The 27,821-nt window shown below is 35.0% G+C and overlaps 1 protein-coding gene across 4 annotated transcripts in view; it reads right to left on the bottom strand.

The window, feature by feature from the left end:
• The window catches only part of LOC121323252 (rho GTPase-activating protein 15-like), a 200,223-nt gene that overhangs the window by 43,995 nt on the left and 128,407 nt on the right, over positions 1-27,821 (bottom strand). For 3 of the 4 annotated variants that reach the window (XM_041264197.1, XM_041264199.1, XM_041264198.1), the window contains exons 14-15: positions 27,529-27,634; positions 2,757-4,364 (exon numbers count right to left, since the gene is read on the bottom strand). In XM_041264197.1, coding sequence (XP_041120131.1) covers positions 4,181-4,364; positions 27,529-27,634 — 290 coding nt within the window. In that variant the 3' untranslated portion in view covers positions 2,757-4,180. Of the gene's footprint in view, positions 1-2,756; positions 4,365-27,528; positions 27,635-27,821 lie in introns of those variants that run through there. The other variant, XM_041264200.1, reaches the window with a different exon arrangement.

Consider the following 27,821-nt stretch of genomic DNA (forward strand, 5'->3'; position numbering starts at 1 on the left):
TTAATTATTTACAACATTTAAGTAATGAAAGCAATTAGAGCACTTTCAATGCATTTTTGGAGCAGCTGAAGATAATAAGAGATATACAATCCAAACCCTGGTCTCCATCAAGTGATTTAGTTTTTGTCTGCAGATATAGCACACAAATATACTGTATTTTTATTTGTTATGTTTAATTCAGTAACTCTCTATTTACCAGTCTGTCACATTGCAAAGCTCTTTTTGTATTAGCCTCTGATTCAGGCGCCATCCACTCTGCCACCACAATAACACAAAGTTAATTTCGTCAAAAAAAACGAAAACAAATGTAATTATTATTTTTACTAATTTTATTTTATAGCTAAAAGAGATCAATCACGGTATCTCAAAAGAAGTACGGCATGCGGTTCATAATAATAATAATAATAATAATAATAATATTAGTACCTGTAAGGTGTCGAGCATTAATTGCCCTTGGCTTTGCCTTAGGCTCTATAATTACTCTAGCCAGTCATTGAGTGTTTGGTCATTAAGTTCCCAACATAGGACTGACCTAGTATAAACTATTACCTCTCATCTGGTCATATTACCACTCTAGATGGTAAAGAACCAGTGTGTATCATTAACTATTTATCTTGCCATTGGTTTGTTAAAATCCAGGAAATAGTTAGACTGTATATAGACACTAACGAGGAAAAAGGAAAGGAAATCTGTACAAATTCTCTGTTTGATAATCATGTTGGAGAACTCTTTAGTAGAAGTAAATTTAAAGAATTAAAATAAATAATAATTATCTGCATATACTTTTGATCAACACTGATTAATACATATATAGATACATAATGGTTCTAGACTTTGTAAACAGCAGTTTAGGACAGGCAAAGTCAAAGTAAATTTTGGCGTAATGGTTTAAAATCTACTCGCAAGGTAAAGGTAATTGTTGAAGCTTAAAAAAAAAGATATATACTTGATGAGCTGGGTTCAGTTGGGGGGGGGGGGGGGGGGGGGGGGGGGGGGGGGGCTTTGAAGTTTTGGGGGCCTTTTTTGTAATCTTTATTTATAAACTGAGTTTCTTTGCCAGCCAAACATGTTGCAGCAATTTGTCTGCAAAAATAAACTCAACATAACGTAATTCTTGCCAAGCATACTAATTTGACGAGGGACCTTATGCAAGTTTGACTATTTATAGATATGAAATTAAACTTCACAGATTTAAAGTGATCATAATTCTATGTTTAAGTGTTGAAATATTCCTGGCAGCAAAACAGTGACAATCTTTCAATTGTACTTTATTTCTAGTTTTCCTTCTGTTTTCCTTTAAGGCGACAACCTGGTCAAACTTCTGTTGAATTCAGTAGCTTTCTTTTTTTTTTTTTTTTTTTATATAAAATTCATCATTCAGAAGTGTGGCAAGCTGGGTAGAAAATCAAAGGCTTATTCTGCTTGTGGTTAGTTACTGAAGTATTTTATATTTTTATTATTATTATTATTATTATTATTATTATTATTATTATTATTATTATTATTATTATTATTATTATTATTATTTACCAATATATCAGTCTGTTGAATAACACATCATGGGGAAACTAAAGCTATATAGATATTCAGATTGCTTTAGAGAACAGCTGCTGATGGACTAACAATTAATACTGTATGCACATGACAACCACTTCATTTAATGCAAAACATAATGGTTTATTAAGTTATTAAATAGACCGCACATTAACTAAAATAAATACAATCTGTTAGTAAAAATGCATAATTACAACAATAAATGTATATATTATGCAATTAATTACTACTTTCCAGTTTATTTAAAATATTGCCTGAAGTTTACAGAAGTCACTGTGATTGTTATATAATGGCTGAAGGCATCATTGCACAATTAAGGTTTTGTTACCCAAAGGAAATACTTTTACTTTTACACAAACAAAAACTGTCGCTATTTGTTTTAATACAGTCTTGGATTTTATTTTATTTTTATATAAGTATCCTAGCATACACTGGTACAATAAACACATACTCAAAACGATACTTGTCTTTGCTATTTTTTGTAAACTGTTTTATTCCAAACTAGAGGGTTTGCATCAGCTTTTGTGAGACTATGCAATGTTTAAGTGGGAGGGTTTGATTCACTTTTAGTTAATAAAACGGGTTGGTTATTTGAATAAGAATGCATTTACAACTTTAAAGTTCATCACATAGTCTAATGGTCATGTGACTTAATTGTAACGGTACAGTAGAAAAAATTAATTACTAATATAAATCACGATATAGTATAACATGCTTGAGAAAAATAAAGCACACACATTCTGTAATCCCCGGGAAAGCATTTACAGCCAGGTTGTTGGCAATCCTTTTCTGGGAATTTTTTTGTACAAGTATAAACAAATATGCTATGTTTATGTGTATGCGAGCAATACAGTATGCAAAGACTGGACTGAATACGTTATTAAGAAGGTTTCCAAGAATCCTGGTAAAATAACATTGTGGCTATGTATTTAGAATGTACAACGTGTTCTAATACACTTTGTATCTGCTCTTTCTCACTGTGTTGTATACATTTATGCTGTTTTAAAGAAAAACAGCTGTATGATTCAACTAAGTAATTATCACTGGGAGATGAGGAGCAGTCTAAGTTCTATTCTACACAAGACAAATAGCTGTATATACAAGACAGAAACTAGTGTTTTTCAGCTATATGAGTACAGTATTTATTATAGGTCACCAAAGGACATTAAATGTTAAGCAAAGAGTGACCAATGACAACATGATGTTTGTTATGATTTTTATTGAAAAATAAACACACTTATACACATGGAGGTATATTTTATTGCAAATGCAACATTTAAATTCCATTTATAGCTATGCCAGCTCTTAGGGGGTTGGATTTTTCGTCTAATACATTAAAATAAAGCACTAATGTGGCAGGCTATATTCATAGACCTTTGTTGGCTAACAATTGATACAAATTGCTCAAAACTGTATTCCTAAATGGATTCAGGTGCAAGAAGAGTCTATTGCATTGGCATTTTATCAAACTATGAAGCAGTGGATTATACATATCATTGTATATTGTGAATTGTGGCTATCTGGTGCATCTGTATTTGCATATCTAAAAACAGTGGTCTGTAAATAGTGCCAAAAATATGTTGGCCAAGTTGATATTGCAGTTTGTTACTCTTATTCTGGGTTTTGTCTGCATTAGTAGTGCACTGTGGCTGAACTCAGACCTATTATGGCTCAGTATCCATAAGAACTGGTTTGGTTCAGTGTGGTTTGAAGTGGTTAGTTTTAAAATGGGTGATTTCAACACACTGGGGCTGGTGTAAACTCCTTGCCTGAACCACTGCCTCGATCTATAAATGCAGATGCCTTAACAGTTATATAATTCACCTATTCATGGGACTGTAACTTATCTGGGTCTTTTTGTTTTACTAATGCTTCCTGGAAGAGAGAAAACAAACTTACACTTTACTGTAGGCTATAGGCCATGCTTATCATTCTTAGTATTAGATATGTCATTTAAATAATGTTTTTCTGGGAAACTAAGTATTATTTTCTTTATAAATAAGAATTAATTGACCTTTTACGAATTGAGGACTTGAGCATCAGTTAATATCCATGTATTTCATTAAGTGTAATGACAAGCCTTTTTACTTCCTAGTACTGTAATATGTTTGAAATAAAAATGTAATTTATAAACTGTAAGAAACTTTTTTTAATCATCTTACATTTGGTTAGCAATTCTGCAGCAAATGCTCAAAAGCATGTCATACCCTGGCAAAGTTAATCATAGGCATATACTGTAGCAGCCAACTTAAACATAAATGCACAAATCTAATAACATTGGAAACTAGGAGATGTAATTGTTATTGGTGAGCAGGCTTCTGAATTACAAATAATTTTAAAACTCACAATTATCCTTTACCCAAGTAGCTGTGAATAGCTTTCTTGGTGTAGAATTGAGGGAATGCATCCAATATACCATTCAGTGGTTAAAAAATGAATATACAGCAAAAGCCACTTATAGTTTTGTGAATGAAGAAATTATATACAACTTTATAAACATTGATCCAATGCTGGTCATTTATTAAAATTGACAAATTATTGGAATGGGCAATCAAATCAAAATCAAAAAGTGTATTTGTTGTTGTTTAACAAAATTGATGCACAGCTGTTTCCTGAAGTCAGATTGTCACTCATCTGTGGGTCCAAAGATCTCATAATATTCTATTAATATCAGTTCGACAATCTGGTTCTGGTATACCATATGCACAGCCATGTTTCCAGTATCAAACTGAGGCCACAGGAGAGTGGGTCCAAACACAATGCTTATACCTTGAGTGGACATGAGATTCTCCGATGCCTTGGCAATGATCCTGTTGAAAAGAAAAGTATATATAGATATCAGGACTTTATCTATAGATAGATATAGTTATATATCCAGATATATATAATATGACCTGGGAATTCCAGATTAACTAATATGATACAAAAATGGACTAATTGATACTAAAAATGCGAACCTTGAAGACATGTAGAAAATGAAGGTGTAGAATAGTACTGAATTATAAAAAAAATCTACATCTACATATACATGACATGTATTAAAACATTAACGGATCTGTAATTCAAATTATAGATATATATAGATATATACTAATCATGTTGTTTGTAAGTGTGGTGAGAAAAATATTTGAATTTGTAAAACAGAAAACGAATTGCACACTCTACAGTAAAACAGGCATACCAAACATATTTTGGTTTTAAGGGGAATGTTGAGAAATCTAAGAACGGAAATTTAAAATTACTTGAGTTAACCGTTTAGCCCTTTCCCGAATTTGGATGAAGATCACAGTTATTTAGACATGGATCTTAGCCATCTACTAAACAATATTAAAAAATGTCAAAACACACAAACATAAAGCAAGTTGTTGAATTCAGTGGCTAAAAGAAGCACACAAACTGTATAAACAAAATTTGTTGTAACCACCAGGCAGTTGCGTTTCCACATCCTGTTGGAGACTGTTATATGTTTTACATCCTATAGTTGTGTCGTTACAGTGAACTAAGTGCAGTACCTATGATTCGGGTTAGGGTTACCTTACCCTAACATTGCCTTACTGTGCATATCAGAGATAAACAGAATAGAAATATTTTAAATTTTCCTTAGATTTTGTAAACACTTGTTGCTTGGATTATAGTAGTTTCTTTAACTGAAAAGTAGGAATTTAGGAATGTATACACAGATATAGATCATGTGTGATTTCTACAGGCTGTAACATCTGTATGCATTTTGTAACACCTTTTATATCTCAAAAAAGTATGGGGGAATATATATATATATATATATATATATATATATATATATATATATATATATATATATATATATATTTACTAAAAGAGGAGAAATAAACTTCAAATATTAAACCATAACATTCCGACAAAATGTTTATAAGGAGAACACTAAGCTTTTGTTGCAAACAAAGCTGAAAGAATCCAGATGTTTTTTTTTTTTTTTTTTTTGTATAAAAATAAAAATAAGCTGTTGTTACATGCTTAAAATGTTCCATGTGGCATTTATGGACAAGTGACAATAATTAAAAGAATACTTGGAACCTTTAAGACCAATATTTTTATAAATATTCTAAACAAAGTAAGGTATTGCTTAGTGTCTATTTGGGTAGAAGATTAGTAGGAGGCTTTTAACTTTTAATCAGGATCTTATGATAGCTAAAGCAATTTCCAATAGCTACTTTTGCTATTATGCTCTACCCATTCTACCAATTCAATTCCTATACAGTAATAATTAAATTCAACAGTGATAGACTGCACACATACATAATGCACTGAACAGTATATTGTATGCGGCCCAATGGAATAGGCATTGGGAGGAAAGCAGATTTCTAGTTTCAGTCAAAAAACCAGAGCAGGCTGATAACTTTCAATACCAGAGTAATTATATTACATGACAAATAAGGTTTGTGGCTGAAATTGCAAAAGACAAATCTGAAAGAACATACTACCGGAAATTTTAATTGATCTCTAAGATGCAAAAGAGTGTTTAGGTTGGTGTTTGTTGCAAACATCTAGTGGTGATTGAATAATACCGCAGTTGGGCAAAGGTCAAGCAGGTATATTTAAAGGTGAACATATATGTCAATCTTTACAGTACACGATGGTGGATCAGTAGCAATCCACTTGAGTGTTTTTAATTTCTTTCATTTTCCACTGTCCTGCACATTAACAAATATGTGCAGGGTGTTAAAATGACGAGATCTGGACATATTTAGATGTTTTAAATGTGTTTCACAAAGAGAATAAATAATACCATATTTACGTTTCACGTAAATGGAGAATACATAGCTGAGATGCACCTTGGAAATAAAAAGCAGCCACAGAGTAAAATCCATCTACCATTGCAGTATACAGAAAGACTTTCCTTTTCACATTTCTGCATGATTACACTTTTACTAGTGGTTCCTTAAGTATGCAGGACTGTTTTTAGTTTTCAGATCCATGAATAACTATTTTTTCTCAAGGCAGCACCCACACAGATACAACTACCTGTGAAAATCCAGCTCTATTTATTTTGGCAAAAACAAAAACAAAACAATAAATCACTAGCATGGTAGTAGAAATTAGGAAATTAGGATTTTTTTTTTTTCTTCTGTCTTTGTATGAGGAGTCAAATATAAAGGCGTGTTTACTCTCAAACACCTGTCACTTAAAATAATAGCATGTTGATAATGTTCAAAAGTATGTTTGTAACATAAATCCTCAGCCATGGTTTTAAATACAAAATTATAGCTATTGGAATTTAAAAAAGCCAGGACATTTGCAGTATGTACATTTAAAATGTGAGTGCAGTGATAATCTATATAACTTGTGCTCAAGAATGTCATAACCAAGTTGTATAACAACAGCAAATATAGATATATACAGTAATCCCTCTTTATACGAGCGTAATTCGTTCCTTGAAAACTGCTTGTTAGGCGAAATCTCATAATACGGAAATTAAATCCCCATTGGTTCCCATGTTATAATCTTTGATTGGTTCCAGAGCCCAAAAACTGTCCTCTTCAAAAACCCAAACCCCCCTTAATAAAGGACAGAACAGTATCTAAATATGAAAGCACTGAAATTATGTATCAATTATTACAGAAATTAGCCTAAAGTTATTAAGTAAATGACAAATAAACAATCTCTTGCGGTCCATGGGAAAAATCCAAATAGCAAGGTGGTCCCTACATTGAAAAAGGTTGGGAACCACTGTATGAGATGATCAGGGGTGATCTAAGCCAAAAATTTAAAGCTCAAGTTTGCTTTATTTCTAAGGACATTAAAGTTACTGTTAATGTTTAAAGATAAGAACTAACTCCACATATTGTTTTTTATGCATGTTAAAATGCTTGTAAATAAGATACTAGCACAGTGCAAATAGCGAACGATATCAGTTACATTTTTGTTAGCTCATTTTTGGTACAACAATCTGTAGCCTATAGCTCGTACTAACCCTTTGTGTGTGCTGACCAGCACTAATTCAAATCATCATGCTACTGTAATTCTGGCCGCACTGCACTGGTTGCCTGTCTGGTAAAGAATCGATTCTTCTCACCTGTAAAGCCCTGAATGGCTTTGTCTTTGAATGTGTATCACTTCACTTCTACTTCTACTTAGACGCTTCTATGTGCCAGCCTACTTAATGCTCAGTTCAACCCAGATCCCATGGGATAGGGCTTTCAGCTGCTAGACACTCAAACTGAAGAAGCCTCTGCCTAGGGATATCATATATTCTGTATCTATTCAAGTTTTCAAATCAAAGCTTAAAACTTATGTTATGCCTTGGCTTACAGTAACCCTTATGGAACAAACATATATTTTTAATATATGGTAGAAAAGTATGACCTTATATTTTTCATATATAGAAATTGGCCCCTTCTTTATATATTTAAAATATATTTTAGTCTGTTATCCATATATTTATTTTATATGGATTACAGATTAATGAAAATATATGGTTGTGACAGGGTGCCAACCCCTTGTGTGTTATTATTTATGTAAGTTTTTGTTTCATCTTCTTCTTCTTCTTCTTCTTCTTTCTTCTTCTTCTTCTTCTTCTTCTTCTAATTATTATTATTATTATTATTTATTATTATTATTATTATTATTATTGTAAATATCATTGTATTTTTATGCAGGCGGACGATGCCGTCCATCTTATTTACTGTTTGAGACCGGCAAAAAATGCCGGTCTTCTAATGTGCAGTCTGTGGGTATGGGGTTAAAACCCCTTCCCTAGGACCCTCGTGGGAATGTGGCTGGAGCCTTAAAGTAATTATTGTATTAAATTAGTTAATTAAGGCTCCAACCACAGACTATAAAAAGACACACTCCAGGCTTATTAGAAGGAGAGTGTCAGAGGAGAGACCTGAGTTTGGTAAAAAATAAATTAAACAATTGCTACTTTTTCAACCAGCATTCTACTTGTTACTGTTTGTTTGTTTGTTTGTTTGGATCTTGTGTCCTTTTTGTTTAGAGTTTTGTATAAATCTTTATTTTAGTTATTATTTAATAAATGCACTGAGTGCTGTTGTGTTTCAGTTTTGCCCCGCCATACCTTGTTTTGACTATTGCTTCCTGAACCTGACGTCACCACCCACACGCCACACAAAGCCATCTGTGACAATGGTGCACCATATATTTTCAACACATAAAATAAGTATATGGATTCCAGACTAAAATATAGTTTAAATATATCTGATATACTGTATTTTAAATATGTAAAAAAGGGGGCCAATTTATACATGTATATGAAAAATATAAGGATCATACTTTTCTACCATATATTAAAAATATATGTTTTTTCATCAGGGAAGATTTCTCTTGGTCCCTGTACTGTGTCTTAGCAGTGTGCAACATGACAGGCTACTTTATAACATTAAAATTGTATTGTATTATAAATTAAAGTAATTTCTCTGGCAACTTTTGAGCTTTTGAAAACTCACAGTGCTTTCTTTTCAGAAATGTGTGGTGTTAATTGTCCAAATGATTAAACAAGGATTTACTACTATTTGATACAGTTATACAGTGATGTTATTGTGTATAAGCATTCATTGCCTATTACATAAGAACTGCCTTGATCAAAGGTCACTATGCACATATGAGAGAACAACAATACAAAAATGTCAACCTAAAGTTGTTCTGTACCTTAGTTCTACACACTTAACATCACAAATCAGTAGATGGAAACCTAACAATAGGTGGAATAGTGGAATTTAATAGCACTGGGGATATTATAGATGCCCAAATCCTTACATCTAAAAGTACCTTTGGGGTTTACTTGATTATCAACAAGGACTGTTTTTTAATGAAGTATAGAACACAAGAGACAGAAACATTAAGAAGCACCACCTGTTAATAAATGTTGACAGCTTTCTGCTCACACCCCCAACCTCATTAAAGGCTCTTTTAAAGCATGCACAATTAATAATTATCTCGTTAGATTCTATTAAGAAATACAATTTTAATCAAACCTGTGGTGATAAATTGCAGATTGCTTGTAAAGGTGAGTTAGAGTCATTTTATACCAAAGCATTTTCAAATGGGATTTATTTATTTATTTTTTAACTATAAGCTTGTAAGGCTTGTGATTTGTTTTCAGTTTGCTCACAAAGTTAATCCTGGAATTATTTAATTATTTAATTCTGGAAATATTGAATTCTGGAATTGATGCTTTACATTTTTTGAAATAATTTCAGTATATCCCATTGGGACATTTTGGCGGATCTGTCTTTTGTAACAAGCCAGGCCTACGGCCACTGCCAACAAATGTACAGAGAAGCAGCTACATAATTCAGACTAGGGCAAGATCACTGAATGATGATTTTTTAAAATTTTGTTTTTTATTGTACATACTCTAGGTTTGGTTAATCTACAATCACAATTTTAAAATGCTTTGTTTAATAAACCTAATACAAATATACTAGCACAAGACAATTTCCTATCTTTCTTGAAAATGTGTAGACAATATAGTACAGTACAGTACAGATTACCAATATGCTGTATTGCATGTTATATGTTACATAAATGTATAAATGTAGTTCACATAGAACATCACCAAAGCCATTCCTGTACCAATACAAAGTCAGAAGTACTAAGGCCTAAATATTTTGGATACAGTTGTTGACAAGGGCTGAGTGCTCTAAAGTTAAGTAAAAACTGATCTTATTTTCAGACTGTTTAAACAACATCGTTTGTCTTTTCCTTGACAACTTGGACTAAAGCCTCTTACCGCAACCTTCAATTGTGTTCCAGTTTTGTCTGTAATGGTTCCTGAGCCAGCATGCTGGCTTCTCTGAGTAAGTCCCCGTGTATTGACAGCAGGAGTCACTGAGCCAAGCCTCACTCGGGCAGAACATTTTCTAAGCCTTCGTTCTTCGAATTTACCCTCTACATTTTACAAAACCTATGTCAACTATGTTAAAGATAAAGGAAATACCACTGAATGTCTCTTAAGTCACAATAAAGAGAAGAATGTGGCTTCTCTTTTATGAACCTTATCATTGGTAGTAGTTGTTCTAGTGGTAGTTGTCGTAGTAGTAAATGTTTACATTTGTATAACCCATAGGAGTTTACAGCCTTGTTATTTATTGTTTCACACAAACCGTAAGATAATGAGACTGCTTGTATTTAATAGAAACAAACATCTTCACTGACTTCTCATCACAACAGCTGAGCAAGCCAACCATCAAAATCAGCATATTGGTTTACACGATTTAAATTCCAGTTTCTGGACTATTATTCTTCAAATCAACTGTTAACAAAAGGAAGCCTGATTTATCTGTCAGTAGCACCAGGGAGTCTTAAGACAATCTGTTAACAATTCATGGTTGCTTTTCTTACTGATAGTTACATGTGTCAACAATCGTGGATAATGTGCTTCCTAATAACAATAGTTGTGAAGACTTTTTTTTTTTTTTTATTAGCAATTAGTTACTGTGAAATAAATAAAACCGTTTGTTTATAGTGAGCAATTACAATTGCGGTATTCATATAAATGTTTTATGTGGTTCTCCAGTATATTGAAGTCCTGCAAACTGTTGCCACATTTTTTATTTGAGGCTTTAGGGCTAAGGCAAAGACACATTTATTTTACCTTTCAGATTCTGAGGCTTACAGCATTGCCTTATTATTAACACAATTCTGTAGCTTCATGTATTGTTTAATTATATTGCGTTGGTGTTGGCCCCATCATCCCTTGTTAAACTTTAATAAAAGAGCCAACGACATTATGGAGAGAATCAAACTCTGGTAACGTATGGAGAATCATTTCAATGTGTCTTTACTTAAATTATATATATATATATATATATATATATATATATATATATATATATATATATATATATATATATATATATATATATATATACACAGCTCTGGAAAAAATTAAGAGACCACTGCAAAATTATCAGTTTTCTGGAGATATGAAAGATATGTACAACATATCAAAATGTTGGGCAGCTGAGCTCTTTAAGCTATATATTATATATATATATATATATATATATATATATATATATATATATATATATATATATATATATATATATATATATATATACAGCTCTGGAAAAAATTAAGAGACCACTGCAAAATTATCAGCTTCTCTGGTTTTACTATTTATATGTATGTGTTTGGGTAAAATGAACATTTTTGTTTTATTCTATAAACTAATGACAACATTTCTCCCAAATTCCAAATAAAAATATTGTCATTTAGAGCATTTATTTGCAGAAAATGACAACTGGTCAAAATAACAAAAAAGATGCAGTGTTGTCAGACCTCGAATAATGCAAAGAAAATAAGTTCAGATTCATTTTTAAACAACACAATACTAATGTTTTAACTTAGGAAGAGTTCAGAAATCAATATTTGGTGGAATAACCCTGATTTTCAAGCAGACCTTTCATGCATCTTGGCATGCTCTCCAGCAGTCTTTCACATTGATGTCGGGTGACTTTATGCCACTCCTGGCGCAAAAATTCAAGCAGCTCGGCTTTGTTTGATGGCTTGTGACCATCCATCTTCCTCTTGATCACATTCCAGAGGTTTTCAATGGGGTTCAGGTCTGGAGATTGGGCTGGCCATGACAGGATCTTGATCTGGTGGTCCTCCAACCACACCTTGATTGACCTGGCTGTGTGGCATGGAGCATTGTCCTGCTGGAAAAAACAATCCTCAGAGTTGGGGAACAATGTCAGAGCAGAATGAAACAAGTTTTCTTCCAGGACAACCTTGTACTTGGCTTGATTCTTGCGCCCTTCACAAAGACAAATCTGCCTGATTCCAGCCTTGCTGAAACACCCCCAGATGAGTCAAATTTTCAGCTTTGCCCAACACCTGGTCGTCTAATGGTTAGAAGGAGACCTGGAGAGGCCTACAAGCCACAGTGTCTCGCACCCACTGTGAAATGTGGTGGAGGATCGGTGATGATCTGGGGGTGCTTCAGCAAGGCTGGAATCGGGCAGCTTTGGCATGAATCAAGCCAATTACAAGGTTGTCCTGGAAGAAAACTTGTTTCCTTCTGCTCTGACAATGTTCCCCAACTCTGAGGATTGGTTTTTCCAGCAGAACAATGCTCCATGCCACACAGCCAGGTCAATCAAGGTGTGGAGAGCTCGCAAAGTGGCTGATTGTATTGCGTCTGCGCAAGGCATACATCACAGCATCCACCGCCATCCCAGCATGCGCTGTGAGCCTTCTTTGTCTTTGTACCGTTCTCGTGTTGTCTCTGTGTGTAGCGATTGTCAGTTGGCGAACTCATAACTTTATCAGTGAAAATTTCTTAACCAACCAACCCATCATGGCTCCTAAATGTGTTGGAAATGCTAGTGGAAGTGTCAAGAAGGTTAGAAAACCATTAAATGTTGCACAGAAGCTGGAGATTATTAAAAGAATTGAACAAGTTGAATGATCGAAAGACATATGTTTGGCCATGAAATTGTTCTCATTAACTGTAAGGACTGTTTACTTGCAAAAGGAAAAGTTAAAACAAATTTCCCAATCAAACATTGGTGGCATGAAGCTAGAATGTATAACAAGATAGTAAGTACTCGTCTCTGCCTTATAATGTTATTCAAGAAAAAAAACACTATCATTGTTTGACGATTTGAAAAAGGAGGCAGCAGATGAAGGTCAGGAAACATCAGAAATTGAATTTAAAGCAAGCAGTGGCTGGTTTGAGAGATATCAAAAACGTGCAAATTTGCACAACATAAAACTGTGACAAAAAGGCAAGTGCCGATATCGAAGCAGCAACGTCATTCCCAGCTGAACTTCAAAAGATTATTGATGAAGGTGGTCACCAAAGCAAGTGTTCAATGTTGACGAGACAGGTTTGTTTTGGAAGAAAATGCCCTCTCGTACATGTATTTCTCGTGATGAGAAACATGCTCTGGGGATAAGATCTCGAAGGAGCATCTCTCTCTCCTCCTTGGTGGCAATCTAGAAGGTGACCTGAACATGAAGCCACTTTTAGTGCACCATTCCCAAAACTCTAGAGCCCTGAAGAGCATCTTGAAAAATTAATTATCTGTGCTTTGGTATTGGAATAAGAAGGCTTGGATGACCACCAGAATTTTCAGTCGCTACATTGCTGAAAATCTGTCACCACTCATTGTTGAATATTGTGCCCAAAACAACCTTGATAACAAGGTCGTTTTGGTATTGGATAAGGCCCCAGGTCATCCTAAGAATATTGAAGACATCGCACCTAATATTGGTGTTGTTTTTTTGCCTCCAAACACCACCTCTATGCTGCAACCAATGGCCCAGGGAGTCATCACTGCCTTTCAAGGCATATTATTTGCATCAAGTAATACACTACATAGTAACAGGGTTGGAAGCTGGTGATGACACAACTATCAATCAATTGTGGAAGAACTACAACATAAAAATGGCAATTGATAACATCAACATTGCTTGGGAGAAAGTTACGAAACAATGTATGAATTCTGTTTGGAAGAATTTATTGCCAGAAATGGTGTATGTCTAGTGGATTTAAAGAGGTGGTTGCAGGAATACAAGAAATGATTGTGCAGGCTTTGATGAAGATGACTTTGAAGATGTGTTACCTTAGCATGGAGAAGAACTGATAAATAAAGAACTAATTTAGCTGCTAGCATGCCAATGGATATCAAGTGTGACGTCTCTTTTGGTGTTGGTGATGAGGAAGATCCAGATGACCCACCAACACCATCACCCTCACAAAAAAACTGACTACAAATTACAACAACGCCTCCACCGCAACATCTGCGCAGACAAGACTTTTTCGATGAGTGTTGTTACCTTAGGATTAAGACATTGTTCTTCAGTTAAAGATTTGTCATCAGCTGTCTTCTGCTATCTCTTCTTTACTTATATAAGGTAAAGAGATATATAAAGTGCGTTTTTATATCTGTTTTATATTTAATATTCTCTTTTAATTTTCTTTTTCATAACTGTTCATTATTTATTGTTAGAGTTTATACAATTTCATTAATATTTACTATAACGTATGTTTTCTAACACTATTATAAGCGCATGAAAGAAAACTGTGTCACCCCTGGTCCCTAACCCAGTATTTTATTAAAAAAAAAAAGAACCTTTCTGAATAAAATGTAAAATGTCTGATCTTTGTGCTTAACATCTACAACAGTATTATTACCATTTTTACCTGTGCTCTTTTTGGATTCTATCTTGCCTGCATTAATTTATGCAGCATGGCTAGGCAGATGCAGAACTTGAGAAAAAGAAAGCAATTCCACATTTTCCATTGTTGATTTAGGGTTAAACACACTTTCTTTTCCATACATGGTACTATATTACATGAAAATACATGACACACTCTTCTTTCATTTTTGGAATGCCCACAGTACTTCATGAACATTGGTAGAGGAACCTCTATTTCAGACAATATCATATATCATACACAGCATTTTTCCCTCAAATTAAAGTTGTAGTAACTGTAGACAATTATGTTCATTTCAACTTTGAAATCAGTATTTTGCATTTATGAACATCTACTAGACTTCCTGACACATATAATCACTAACAGGCTAAAAAAAAAATGTAACTTGCACAATAATACAAAAACTGCTTTAAATGGGGAATTCTCTTCCACTATATATATATATATATATATATATAGCTGCTATATATGGATATATACACAACACGCCCATATGTGTGTGCCCTAGGTAGAGAAGGATGAGGTTGAAATACTTCCATTGAACAAATGTCTTGCACTATGCCTACAAAGAAGGTGGAAGAAAACAAAAAAGTAACAATCTCAATATGGTAAAATCAAACACTCAAATTGCTTGCTCAATCTGACCTATGACAAAATGCCTTTGTGGGCTATATCGCAGTAACAAAGGTTAATTGATTCCAGGCAAGATCGTCAGTTGCAGGTGGAAACTTAATAACAGGATGTTTATTAATGAATGTTCATTAATCAGCATTGACAATAGTAATTATGGTATCAAAAAGTCACACAGGCGGCACAAAGAAAATACACAGCTCTAATCTAAAATGCTTAATCATGAGAAAAAAAATCGAATGGACGTGCTAGTTTTACTTCACTACCTAGGTTTGCAAGTTGCAGTAAATTAGTACACCAGATAAATTAATACAATTAAACTAACTAACTAAAACTAACTCTCTCTCTCTCTCTCTCTCTCTCTCTCTCTCTCTCTCTCTCTCTCTCTCTATATATATATATATATATATATATATATATATATATATATATATATATATATATATATATATATATACACATAGCTCTGGAAAAAATTAAGAGACCACTGCAAAAATTTCTCTGGTTTTACTATTTATAGGTATGTGTTTGGGTAAAATGAACATTTTTGTTTTATTCTATAAACTACTGACAACATTTCTCCCAAATTCCAAATAAAAATATTGTCATTTAGAGCATTTATTTGCAGAAAATGCCAACTGGTCAAAACAACAAAAAAGATGCAGTGTCACATGATCACCTTCCAGAGGTTTTCAATGGAGTTCAGGTCTGGAGATTGGGCTGGCCATGACAGGGTCTTGATCTGGTGGTCCTCCATCCACACCTTGATTGACTTGGCTGTGTGGCATGGAGCATTGTCCTGCTGCAAAAACCAATTCTCAGAGTTGGGGAACATTGTCAGAGCAGAAGGAAGCAAGTTTTCTTCCAGGACAACCTTGTACTTGGCTTGATTCATGCCAAAGCTGCCCGATTCCAGCCTTGCTGAAGCACCCCCAGATCATCACCGATCTTCCACCACATTTCACAGTGGGTGCGAGACACTGTGGCTTGTAGGCCTCGCCAGGTCTCCGTCTAACCATTAGACGACCAGGTGTTGGGCAATGCTGAAAATTGGACTCATCTGGGGGTGCTTCAGCAAGGCTGGAATCGGGCAGATTTGTCTTTGTGAAGGACGCATGAATCAAGCCAAGTACAAGGTTGTCCTGGAAGAAAACTTGCTTCCTTCTGCTCTGACAATGTTCCCCAACTCTGAGGATTGTTTTTTCCAGCAGGACAATGCTCCATAAAAGCTGTGATTAAAAATCAGGGTTATTCCACCAAATATTGATTTCTGAACTCTTCCTAAATTAAAACTTTAGTATTGTGTTGTTTAAAAATGAATATGAACTTATTTTCTTTGCATTATTCGAGGTCTGACAACACTGCATCATTTTTGTTATTTTGACCAGTTGTCATTTTCTGCAAATAAATGCTCTAAATGACAAAATTTTTATTTGGAGTTTGGGAGAAATGTTGTCATTAGTTTATAGAATAAAACAAAAATGTTCATTTTACCCAAACACATACCTATAAATAGTAAAACCAGAGAAACTGATAATTTTGGAGTGGTCTCTTAATTTTTTCCAGAGCTGTATATATATATATATATATATATATATATATATATATATATATATATATATATATATATATATATATATATATATATTAGCTCAAAGACTCAGCTGCCCAACATTTTGATATGTTGTACATATCTTTCTCAAGGGAGCATGTGTTTGAATCAAAACATTGGAGGTATTTATAGGTTTTTGACTGCATGACAACTACTTGTTATTGTTTATATACTATGATAAGTGCTTGAATGAAAACTGTGTCAGCCCCGGTCTTTATTTGCGAGGGACTCATGCATACCGCTAGAGATTGTTTATTTGTCATTTACTGAACAACTTTAGGCTAATTTCTTTAATGATTGATACAGAATTTCAGTGATTTCATATTTAGATACCATTCTGTCCTTTATTAAGGGCAATTTTGGGTGTTGAAGAGGACATTTTTTGGGCTCTGGAACCAATCAAAGATTATAACATGGGAACCAATGGGGATTTCATTTCTGTTATACGAGATTCGCCTAATGAGGAGTTTTCAAGGAACGAATTATGCTCATATAATGAGGGATTACTGTAATAGTTTCCAAGATAGCTTGTATGGATTCCTTTCATTTTCTCCTGTGGAAGTGGAGTCAATGTCACCCACCTTCAACAAGGTTGCTTTTGCTCTACCACTTTTAGCTTGGAAGAGCAGAAGCAAGGAGGTGTTAATTTGAACATCAATTGCCATAGTCCTAGTTACAAACTGAATACTGCTTAACTAAGACATTATGCATTAAACCCCTATAGCACCCAAGCCTGGTATGATCTGGGAGTCCAGTAACTTTAAGTCATTTATTTATACAGCCATGTTAACAAAAGGAGCACAGATTTAAAACATTGGCCTCAACCACTGCACTGAATAGATGTTAATCAAACACAATCTTATTTTAATAAATTATCATACTTAACAATGTGTCTAATCAGTCTTCCAATTGAAATATAATAAAGTTTTGCTTTTGTAGCTGAGAGTTTCAACTATTTGGCCAAAATCTTTTGGTATGCTATGGAATCCATTTCACCATGTATTGGAACTAAATTTCCTGTGCCATTAGAGGAAAAACAGCCCCATAGAAGGATATTACCACCTCCATGCTTGACAGTAGGTATGGTGTTCTTTTCTTTGTACACCTCACCAGACATTCTCCAAACTAATGACTATCAGCGTGACTAAATAGCTCAATTTTGTTTTATTACTCCACAAAACCTTTGACCAGAACACATATCTATCATTCAAATGCCATTTTGAAAACTTTAAGCAATTGTTCTTGTGATGTTTTCCTAACAGTGGCTTTTTCCTTGGCCTGCTACCACTGAGACCTTCACCATGCAATACTCGACCTATGATTGAAATGGAAATCCCAGTCCCACTTGCAGCCAATTGACTTTGAATATCTTTGGCAGCCAATCTCAGATTGTTATTAACTTTCCTTATAATTATTTTACTTGTTCTTGGTGAAAGAACCTTCTTTCTTACAGAACGAGGGAGCATTGTGACAGTACCATGACACTTGTACTTCTTGATAATACAAACAATAGTTGAAATTGGGATACTCAAATGCTTGGAAATGTTCATGTATCCATCTCCAGCTTTATGACAATAAATCATTTTCTGCCTAAGGTCTTCAGATAGATAGCTCTTTACTTTTTCCCATATTGACTTATTGGTAATGACAGCAATCATCCTATGTCTAACCCTTTTATGCTTAGGTTTTATTCTAAAATTAGGTTCTGCATTATCATATTGAAATTTCTAGCACTTTGTATTCAATACTATCAGAGCTTCAAAGGGTATAAATATTAGCATTTTTGGAGGTTTGCAAAAAAATTCTGAATAATATATATATATATATATATATATATATATATATATATATATATATATATATATATATATATATATATATATTCAGAAAAACTGGATGCACATTGGTAGCCGAAGAGCATTCAGTTTGGTCAGATAACAAATTGATATCCCAAATAGAAGCTGACATGTATTGCTAAAAATGCCAATGGTAATTAATTAGCATCTAATTTTGACCAGGGAACAACAGGATATAGGAGCTGGTGCTCAATACTGTTTCCCCCTAGGCTATCTTTATTAGGGTCAGAATTAAGGCTCCTTGAGCTGAAGGCCAGTTAATAAACTGAGGGGGGCACATTGACACACAGATTTTCATGGTACATCTCTGTCACTGTTTGCAATGTCAATAGCTACCATCAATGTTCTGAGTTTCATGGCAGCCATGTAAAGAACATGTACACATACAGCTTAGGCTAGGATGGACTTTTTCATGGCCACACACCAAACCCAAACATGCTCAGCCCTTATATATAATAACATCTTAATATGATTCTAAATTGCAGTACAATAGCATATTTTATACAGTATATCAAAGCATATAGTTTAATATCGCAAACAGATTCATACATGTTAAGATATGTACAGTATAATAAATAATAATAATAATAATAATAATAATAATAATAATAATAATAATAATAATAATAATAATAATAATAATAGAAAATAAAATCAGATCTTGTTACCTAATTCAATTTCGTCCCTTTATGAGTTCAGTTTTCGGAGCAAATACCAAATGGGGCACAATGCTGATGAAACTTTTCTGACAAATATATAATAATGCATCCCTTTACTTAAAATAAACATGTAATTAAAAAAGTAGAATGATAAGCAAATAATTTTTCAAACTAGATCAGGAGAGGCTTTGGAAAATGATTTTAATGTTTCTAACATTGCTTTTAATTATTCTGTTCTTGATGTCCCTTTTCTGCAAATCTGGATAGAGCCAACTAGATATTATTATTATTGTTTTATTTATAGATTTTTTTAATTTTTTTTTTTACCAAGCTTAGCCTTGAGAAAGGAGCCAGAAGACACTGCAGCCCCACACATAGGCAAGAGTGGTATCCATTGTCATCGCCTCCCAATAAAAAGGATCAAAATACACGTACACTGAACACCGCTAATGTGCATTTGTAAAACGAAAGGAACAGATGTATGTTATATTTGTCTTATGACTAAAGAGTGGAGGTTCTTTGCAAAGTTGGACTGTTCTGTCCAAACATAACCTAACTTGTTTTTTGGCAACATTGTGCTTGATGGATATGCAATTGAGAAATGTAATAAACCTTTTGGAAGTCTCCGGAACTAAACTGGCTTTGAATACAACAATGCTTGTGAAGGACTAAAGTACAATAACAAAAATGAAGTGTTCCCCATAGAGCATTTATCATATTAATTCTGAGCATGATACCTTCACAAACCTCATGCGTGCCACTGCGGACTGACAAAAACCCATTGTTTAAGTCAATGTGGTGAATTCCCCCCCCCCCCCCCCCAAAAAAACCCCCCCCCCCCCCCCCCCCCCCCCCCCCCCCCCCCCCCCCCGCCCCCCCCCCCCCCCCACCCCCCCCCCCCCCCCCCCCCCCCCCCCCCCCCCCCCCCCCCAAAAACAAAAAAAAACACCACTCCCAATACACCCACAGGAGTGGAATAAATAGTACATGGGGATGTGAAGGTACAGTTAAAAAATTCTGGTTTCCTTGACCACATCATCACAATATGGATATACAACTGCTTATTGAATCCAGGCTATGTAGATCAGAAAAAAAAGAATACTGGCTCCATAGAGCACATTGCTAGCCCACAATAAAGAGCGTAGACTTTTACTGTGTCTGGTATTTAAGCCAGGGTAAAAACAGAGCCCCTTAAGTTAAAATTTTCATACCATTTTTTTCTGTGCAGTGAACAAAGGAATTCCAAAAAACTTTCACAATACTTTTGTCAGATCACACACTTGTCCTAATTTAGATTGTCCTCATTCTAATCTTTACCAAATCATTTTTTTTTTTTTTGGTGAATGTGTACAAGGAATAATACATATTATACAGTAGATGCATAACTGATGCATACAACTATTTTTTGTCAGCTGCCAACTTTAGAACGTTATCTTGTGGTCACAAAAGGAAAACAGTTTATGATGTCTGTGCTTTAAGAAGAAATTAAAATGCACAGAATAATTATGAAAATTTTTTGAGGTCTAAAAGGTCTCCTTTTCTGACATGAGAGCCAACACAGCCCAAGCTTGTGGAAACTGCTTTGATTAAAAGGTAACATTTTGCTCCAAAAGAAAGATTGTCCATATTGAATTGAATTGTTTGAATTTGTTTTACCAATAAGGAGAAAATCACTATTGTGCATGTTTATTAAACAAAAACAAATAAATAAATAAAATAGCACGCCATATAATATGTTTTATTTATACATCTAGAAGATTCAGGGTGAATGTCACCTAAATGTTGAACTAGATCATCTATCAAGTGATTTAAAAAAAAAAAAAAAAAAAAAAAAAGAAACATAATAATAAATATATCCAGAGATAATTGTCCAAGACTTTCCTTGTACTGTCAGTGAAAAAAGTAGGTCTCAGGAGAACTTTAAAAACTATAATCATCGCTTGAGCATGTGCCCTCCAGAGCTGGTTTTATGCTGCTAGACGCAGGGAAAAAAAAAAAAAAAAAAACCAAAAAAAAAAACATTTCACATTCACAGATGATCCTAATTTGGTGTGGTTTGGAGTGTAATTTAGATCAAACGAATCAATGTAAATGAGTCAGGGTTTCTTAATTAGGTGCCTCTGAAGAGAAATAGAAAAAAAAAGTTGGACCACATCAGTAGGTGGGGGTGTGCCGCCCACAGTTCTGGAGTTTTTCCTATATCCATATCCCAATACCATGCTGTCATACATGCCAGTCTATTATATTATTATTTTTGCTTCAATAAGGCAAAAGAAATAAATGTGCAAAAGGAACAGACTTTTAGACGCTAACACAGATTGGTTCTGAGAAGACACTGTCTTTTAGCTGTGATTTAGCTGTCTCTTTCTACTCTTTCTACTTGTCAGCTGTTTTTTGTTCTTATTTTAAACTGTCAGTGAGGTTGCCAAATGTAGTTGCATTTGCAGGTTTTCCCAGAACAACTACCATTGCCTGGCCATCGATAATCGGTTGAGATGACATTTTTTGGTCTCTATCTGCTCAGGGCATTCAATATATGTTGTCAGCAGATTCATAAGTGCAGCTTTATCTTCATCTCTGAATTCACCATTCATTTCAGCCAATGCAAGAGGTACCTGGAGAAGTTCATGCTTCAAAATGAATGGAAGACCAACTGGCCTCCCAGCCTCGTAAGCTGTGAGGAGCCTCTGTAATACATGTCTATCAGCCTTGATTACCTTCTCTGTTGATGTCTTTGACATCTTCACATTACACAGGTCACTGAAAGTTGGCGCAATATTTTTCTTCTACTTTTGATGATAAATCACTGCAGACTTTCCATCTTCATTTCACACAATGTACTCCTCCACAAACTTCATGACCTGTTCCTGTTCAAGTCTTCTGGCATTAAGAAGTGATGTTTGAATTTTCTCAGTAGCAAGGTCATTGTGTAGTGTTCCAGGGCTGGCATCCAGTGAGAACACATTGAACATTGTCAGTATATCAAGAACAGCTTCCTCATCCTCTCGATCTTGCTGCAAACTGAGGTTTCATTTGTGATACCAACAATGCTACCAGAGTCCTTACTTTTGCCAGCAAACAACTCTTGGGCGTGGTTAAACTTCTGCAGCAACCTCTTGATGACGAAGTCACCTCTACAGAAAGCTGCTTTGACTTCTGCTGGGAACTAGTTCATTTCATCAATGAAAATTGTAAGGGATTTCAAGTAGTTTGTGTGGTCGTATCTGGCAATGTGAGCCACCTTCTCTGAAACAGCGTAAAGATAAAGATCCCAGTGCAGAAATCATCTCCATGTAGCTCCACCAGAATGCAATGTTTTCAGAATTATTTGAGAGATGTTGCACAAGCTTCTGGTGCTGCTGGGCAATGTATGTGTGGAGACGTGGGAGCAGGATATGCCACAGTGTCTGATATGTCACTTTATGGATCCTCATACCTTTAGCGTAAGCTTTTCCTTCCATTACCTGAAACACTGAGCCTTCATCCAACACTCCACTTTCAATCCACGTTTCAGTCAGACCACATGGTGCCATGTACTGGCCAATTGTCTTCAGGTAGTTCTTAGCCAGATGGAGACCACCCATTTTCAGTATTATGCATTCCTGAAATCCTGGGGTGGACCATTTAAACTCCAACAGCATACAACAAAATGCTTGCTCTACAGTCAACACTGCAAAATTCTGTTTAAGATGATCTGCTACTGATTTTTTTGGACATCGCTACAAATTCAAAACATGCACCATTATTTTGTTTGACCTCAACAATTTTCTATTCTAAAATGGGTATATACCAGCCGAGTGCATAAAAAAATATAAAAAATCAAAAAACCTTTGAATAGAAATATGTCTATATACAGGTATAGTATTACATAAAACTGCACAAACAAAATAAAACATAACAAAAAAGTGAAAATAAAATAAAAAACAGACAACTGCTTTCATAGAGACATAGTTGAAACACAGTTACACAAATAAGTAAATGTGATTTACAATCAGAACATGTTCTAAAAGAAGCCAAAGTGTTCTCCTAAATCACACACCTGCACTCAGTGCACTTTTTTTCTCTCCACACAATCTGGGCACAGCTAATGTCTTGTTACTATTGCATTTGTCAGCTGACACCGAGGTTGATACCTTCAGTGCTGCTTTTCCATCCATCCTCATTAACTGCTTGATCCTTTACAGGGTTGTGGTGAGCCAGCGCCTAACCTGGCAGACACAGGGTGCAAGGCAGGACTACAGCCGGCATGGGGCGCCAGTCCATTGCAGAGCACCTCACAAAGGGCAGATTAGAATGACCAATCAACCTGAATAGCATGTCTTTGGACTGTAGGAGGAAAGCAGAGTACTGGAAGAAAACCCATGCAAACACAAGGAGAACATACAAACTCCACACAGACAGCCCCCTAGGTCGGAATAGAACCATGGACCCTGGCGCTGTGAGGTAGCAGTGCTAACCACCACACCACTTTTCCTTCTGTACAAAATATTTCTATACTAAAATGAAAACTCTGTAAATAAGATGAAATTTAAACTAAAATGGTTTCATATACCATACAGTCCTAAAAGGTGCATACAGTAAAAAAAAGGCGATTGTTCGCACTTCGTTAATTATTTTTATATCATGTCTACAGCTCCTTTGCACTTTTCTGTATAAAATGATTCTTTGGCTAGCTGCAATAGGCTATACAGTAGGTTATATACAGTATAGTTACTCCTAATTAGTGCTTATGCATTTCTTGCAATTGGTGTCTGCGAGATACACATTGTAAAACATGTGCACAGTATTTCATTCTAAAGAATAAAAGCATTGATGCTGTAATGTATTGTAAAACACATGAACTTATGTACCATCCACTTGCAAGACGAAGTATGGAATTGATATTTTAGACCAGGTGGCATGGAAATACCTCATGCCATCTGGTCTAAATGCCAACTCCATACTTCACTGTATTTACAGTTTCATTCGTGTAAGGGCTGCAGACTGATCTAATCAATGCAATACATCGCCGGCACTGCCCTGACATTTTAAAAAATAGAAAACTATACTGTATAATCGAAATGCTATTGTGTTCTATACAGTGGCTTGCAAAAGTATTGACCCCCCTTGGCATTTTTCCTATTTTGTTGCCTTACAACCTGGAATTAAAATTGATTTTTTGGGGGTTTGTATCATTTGATTTACACAACATGCCTACCACTTTGAAGATGCAAAATATTTTTTATTGTGAAACAAACAAGAAATAAGACAAAAAAACAGAAAACTTGAGTGTGCATAAGTATTCACCCCCCCAAAGTCAATACTTTGTAGAGCCACCTTTTGAAGCAATTACAGCTGCAAGTCTCTTGGGGTATGTACCTATAAGCTTTGCACATCTAGCCACTGGGATTTTTGCTCATTCTTCAAGGCAAAACTGATCCAGCTCCTCCAAGTTGGATGAGTTCCGCTGGTGTACAGCAATCTTTAAGTCATACCACAGATTCTCAATTGGATTGAGGTCTGGGCTTTGACTAGGCCATTCCAAGACATTTAAATGTTTCCCCTTAAACCACTCGAGTGTTGCTTTAGCAGTATGCTTAAGGTCATTGTCCTGCTGGAAGGTGAACCTCCATCCCAGTCTCAAATCTCTGGAAGACTGAAACAGGTTTCCTTCAAGAAATTCCCTGTATTTAGCACCATCCATCATTCCTTCAATTCTGACCAGTTTGCCAGTCCTTGCTGATGAAAAACATCCCCACAGCATGACGCTGCCACCACCATGTTTCACTGTGGGGATGGTGTTCTCGGGGTGATGAGAGGTGTTGGGTTTGCGCCAGACATAGCGTTTTCCTTGACGGCCAAAAAGCTCAATTTTAGTCTCATCTAACCAGAGAACCTTCTTCCATATGTTTGGAGAGTCTCCCACATGCCTTTTGGCGAACACCAAACGTGTTTGCTTATTTTTTTCTTTAAGCAATGGCTTTTTTCTGGCCACTCTTCCGTAAAGCCCAGTTCTGTGGAGTGTACGGCTTAAAGTGGTTCTATGGACAGATACTCCAATCTCCGCTGTGGAGCTTTGCAGCTCCTTTAGGGTTATCTTTGGTCTCTTTGTTGCCTCTGTGATTAATGCCCTCCTTGCCTGGTCCATGAGTTTTGGTGGGCAGCCCTCTCTTGGCAGGTTTGTTGTGGTGCCATATTCTTTCCATTTTTTAATAATGGCTTTAATGGTGCTCCGTGGGATGTTCAAAGTTTCTGATATTTTTTTATAACCCAACCCTGATCTGTACTTCTCCACAACTTTGTCCCTGACCTATTTGGAGAGCTCCTTGGTCTTCATGGTGCTGCTTGCTTGGTGGTGCCCCTTGCTTAGTGGTGTTGCAGACTCTGGGGCCTTTCAGAACAGGTGTATATATACTGAGATCATGTGACAGATCATGTGACACTTAAATTGCACACAGGTGGACTTTATTTAACTAATTATGTGACTTCTGAAGGTAATTGGTTGCACCAGATCTTATTTAATAGCAAAGGGGGTGAATACATATGCACACATCACTTTTCCGTTATTTATTTTTTAGAATTTTTTGAAACAAGTTATTTTTTTCTTTTCACTTCACCAATTTGGACTATCTTGTGTATGTCCATTACATGAAATCTAAATAAAAATCTATTTTAATTCCAGGTTGTAAGGCAACAAGATAGGAAAAATGCCAAGGGGTGTCAATACTTTCACAAGCCACTGTATAACAGTCAATATGATGGTGTCAGGCGGTTCTAGGTAGCAGTGTTTTATAACTTTTTTTTTTATTTTTGCGATCCTGACTTTCAAACACCGTCAGGGTATTTAATACATATATTTAGGAAATGTCAAGAATGGACAACCACGGATCTTTCAGACACACAGAGTGATTTAAAATTTTAAAAGTGAAAACCATCAAATTGACAATTGACAATTGGGAAACTAGAAGTGTCATACATTGCTTATTAAATATTAAAATATATTTATGTTCCGTATGGGTTGGACAACCAATCAAAGACACAAGGTTGATACTAGACAGGCTGGGCCTGATTTAGTGTCTTGGCAAATTTGGAGCTTTATGTTTGTTAAGTGAAAAGAGATGATTGACTTGATAATTGTAAAGGCGGTCACCCATTGATCTTCATTCCTCCTGATTGTAAGTAGCAGTAAAGCAACATTCAAAATTAGCTAGAAAACAGGTGTCAAGTAATTGATACAAACCAGTAAGCATTTTCCCAGTGATACTGTACATAGTATAATATTATACTTTGATTTTGTTTAGCTCATACATTGTTAAAGCAGGACCTAAATAGTGTATTATTTTTTTAGTTTCTTGAACCTATAGCATTAATGCTTACTAGTATTTACAAAATGTTATGTTTCTGTATAACCAAACATTTCTCGACTGTCAGTTATAAGACACAAGTTAATTAGTTTTTATAATCTGACGATGTTCAGATAAAAATGTGCACAAACACATCAGTGCAACACAGATTATGCTCTTTGGTTTGACATACCATTATGTTATGATGCATGAGTGTTGTTAGAGAGTTTGTAATAAAGCCTGCCAGTCCTAAGGTTAACGGAAACAACAATATGTATAGGTCTTAAGAAGTTAAGAGAATACAAGTGTAAGTTCACAAGATAAGGAAAAAAGAAAAGACCTGAACTCATGTCTTGCAAAATGGACAAGTTTATTCTATTCTAAATATTGCACAAGTTCTGCTTGCAGTCATATAGCCTGAAATGGTGACCACTGTCACTGTGTCCCTAAGCTTAAATGAAGATATTTTGACAAAGTCATTATATTTACTGAATATTGTGATTCGGAAATGGAATTTAACATTTTTTTTTGTTCTGTGCTGTTCTTTATCTTCTGAAAGAACAATTCAATACATAACACAATATTTCTCTACTTGGGACAGTATAGAAGAAGATGGGTTTGGGTCTGGGTTTCTAATAAAATTTGCTTTCCCCAATACCTTGTATAGAATATAAATATGTTTTTGCATGTTAGTAATTCATTCACTAGAGCGATAAATGAAACTTACTTTTGAAGATGTCTGAAAAGAACTTTCATTGTGTCATGATTGGGCTTTGGGAGTTGAGACACAAGCTTCTTTATAGACTGGACGCGCTGCCGGTAATCCTGCATTTCTGTAATAGAAAAGCAACACAAATGAGAGACTTACAACCATACTATAAGCGTCAAGGTATCAGTACATTTTGAAACACATAACACAATCATTATGTATTTTATTTCACCATTGGTACATGTAGTAAAAATCTGAGTTTGTAAACTGGTAGGTAGTTCTTATAGAACAACTGCAGTACTGATAATGGT

The sequence above is a fragment of the Polyodon spathula genome, chromosome 11 (genome assembly GCF_017654505.1).
Source record: "Polyodon spathula isolate WHYD16114869_AA chromosome 11, ASM1765450v1, whole genome shotgun sequence".
Taxonomy (NCBI): Eukaryota; Metazoa; Chordata; class Actinopteri; order Acipenseriformes; family Polyodontidae; genus Polyodon; species Polyodon spathula.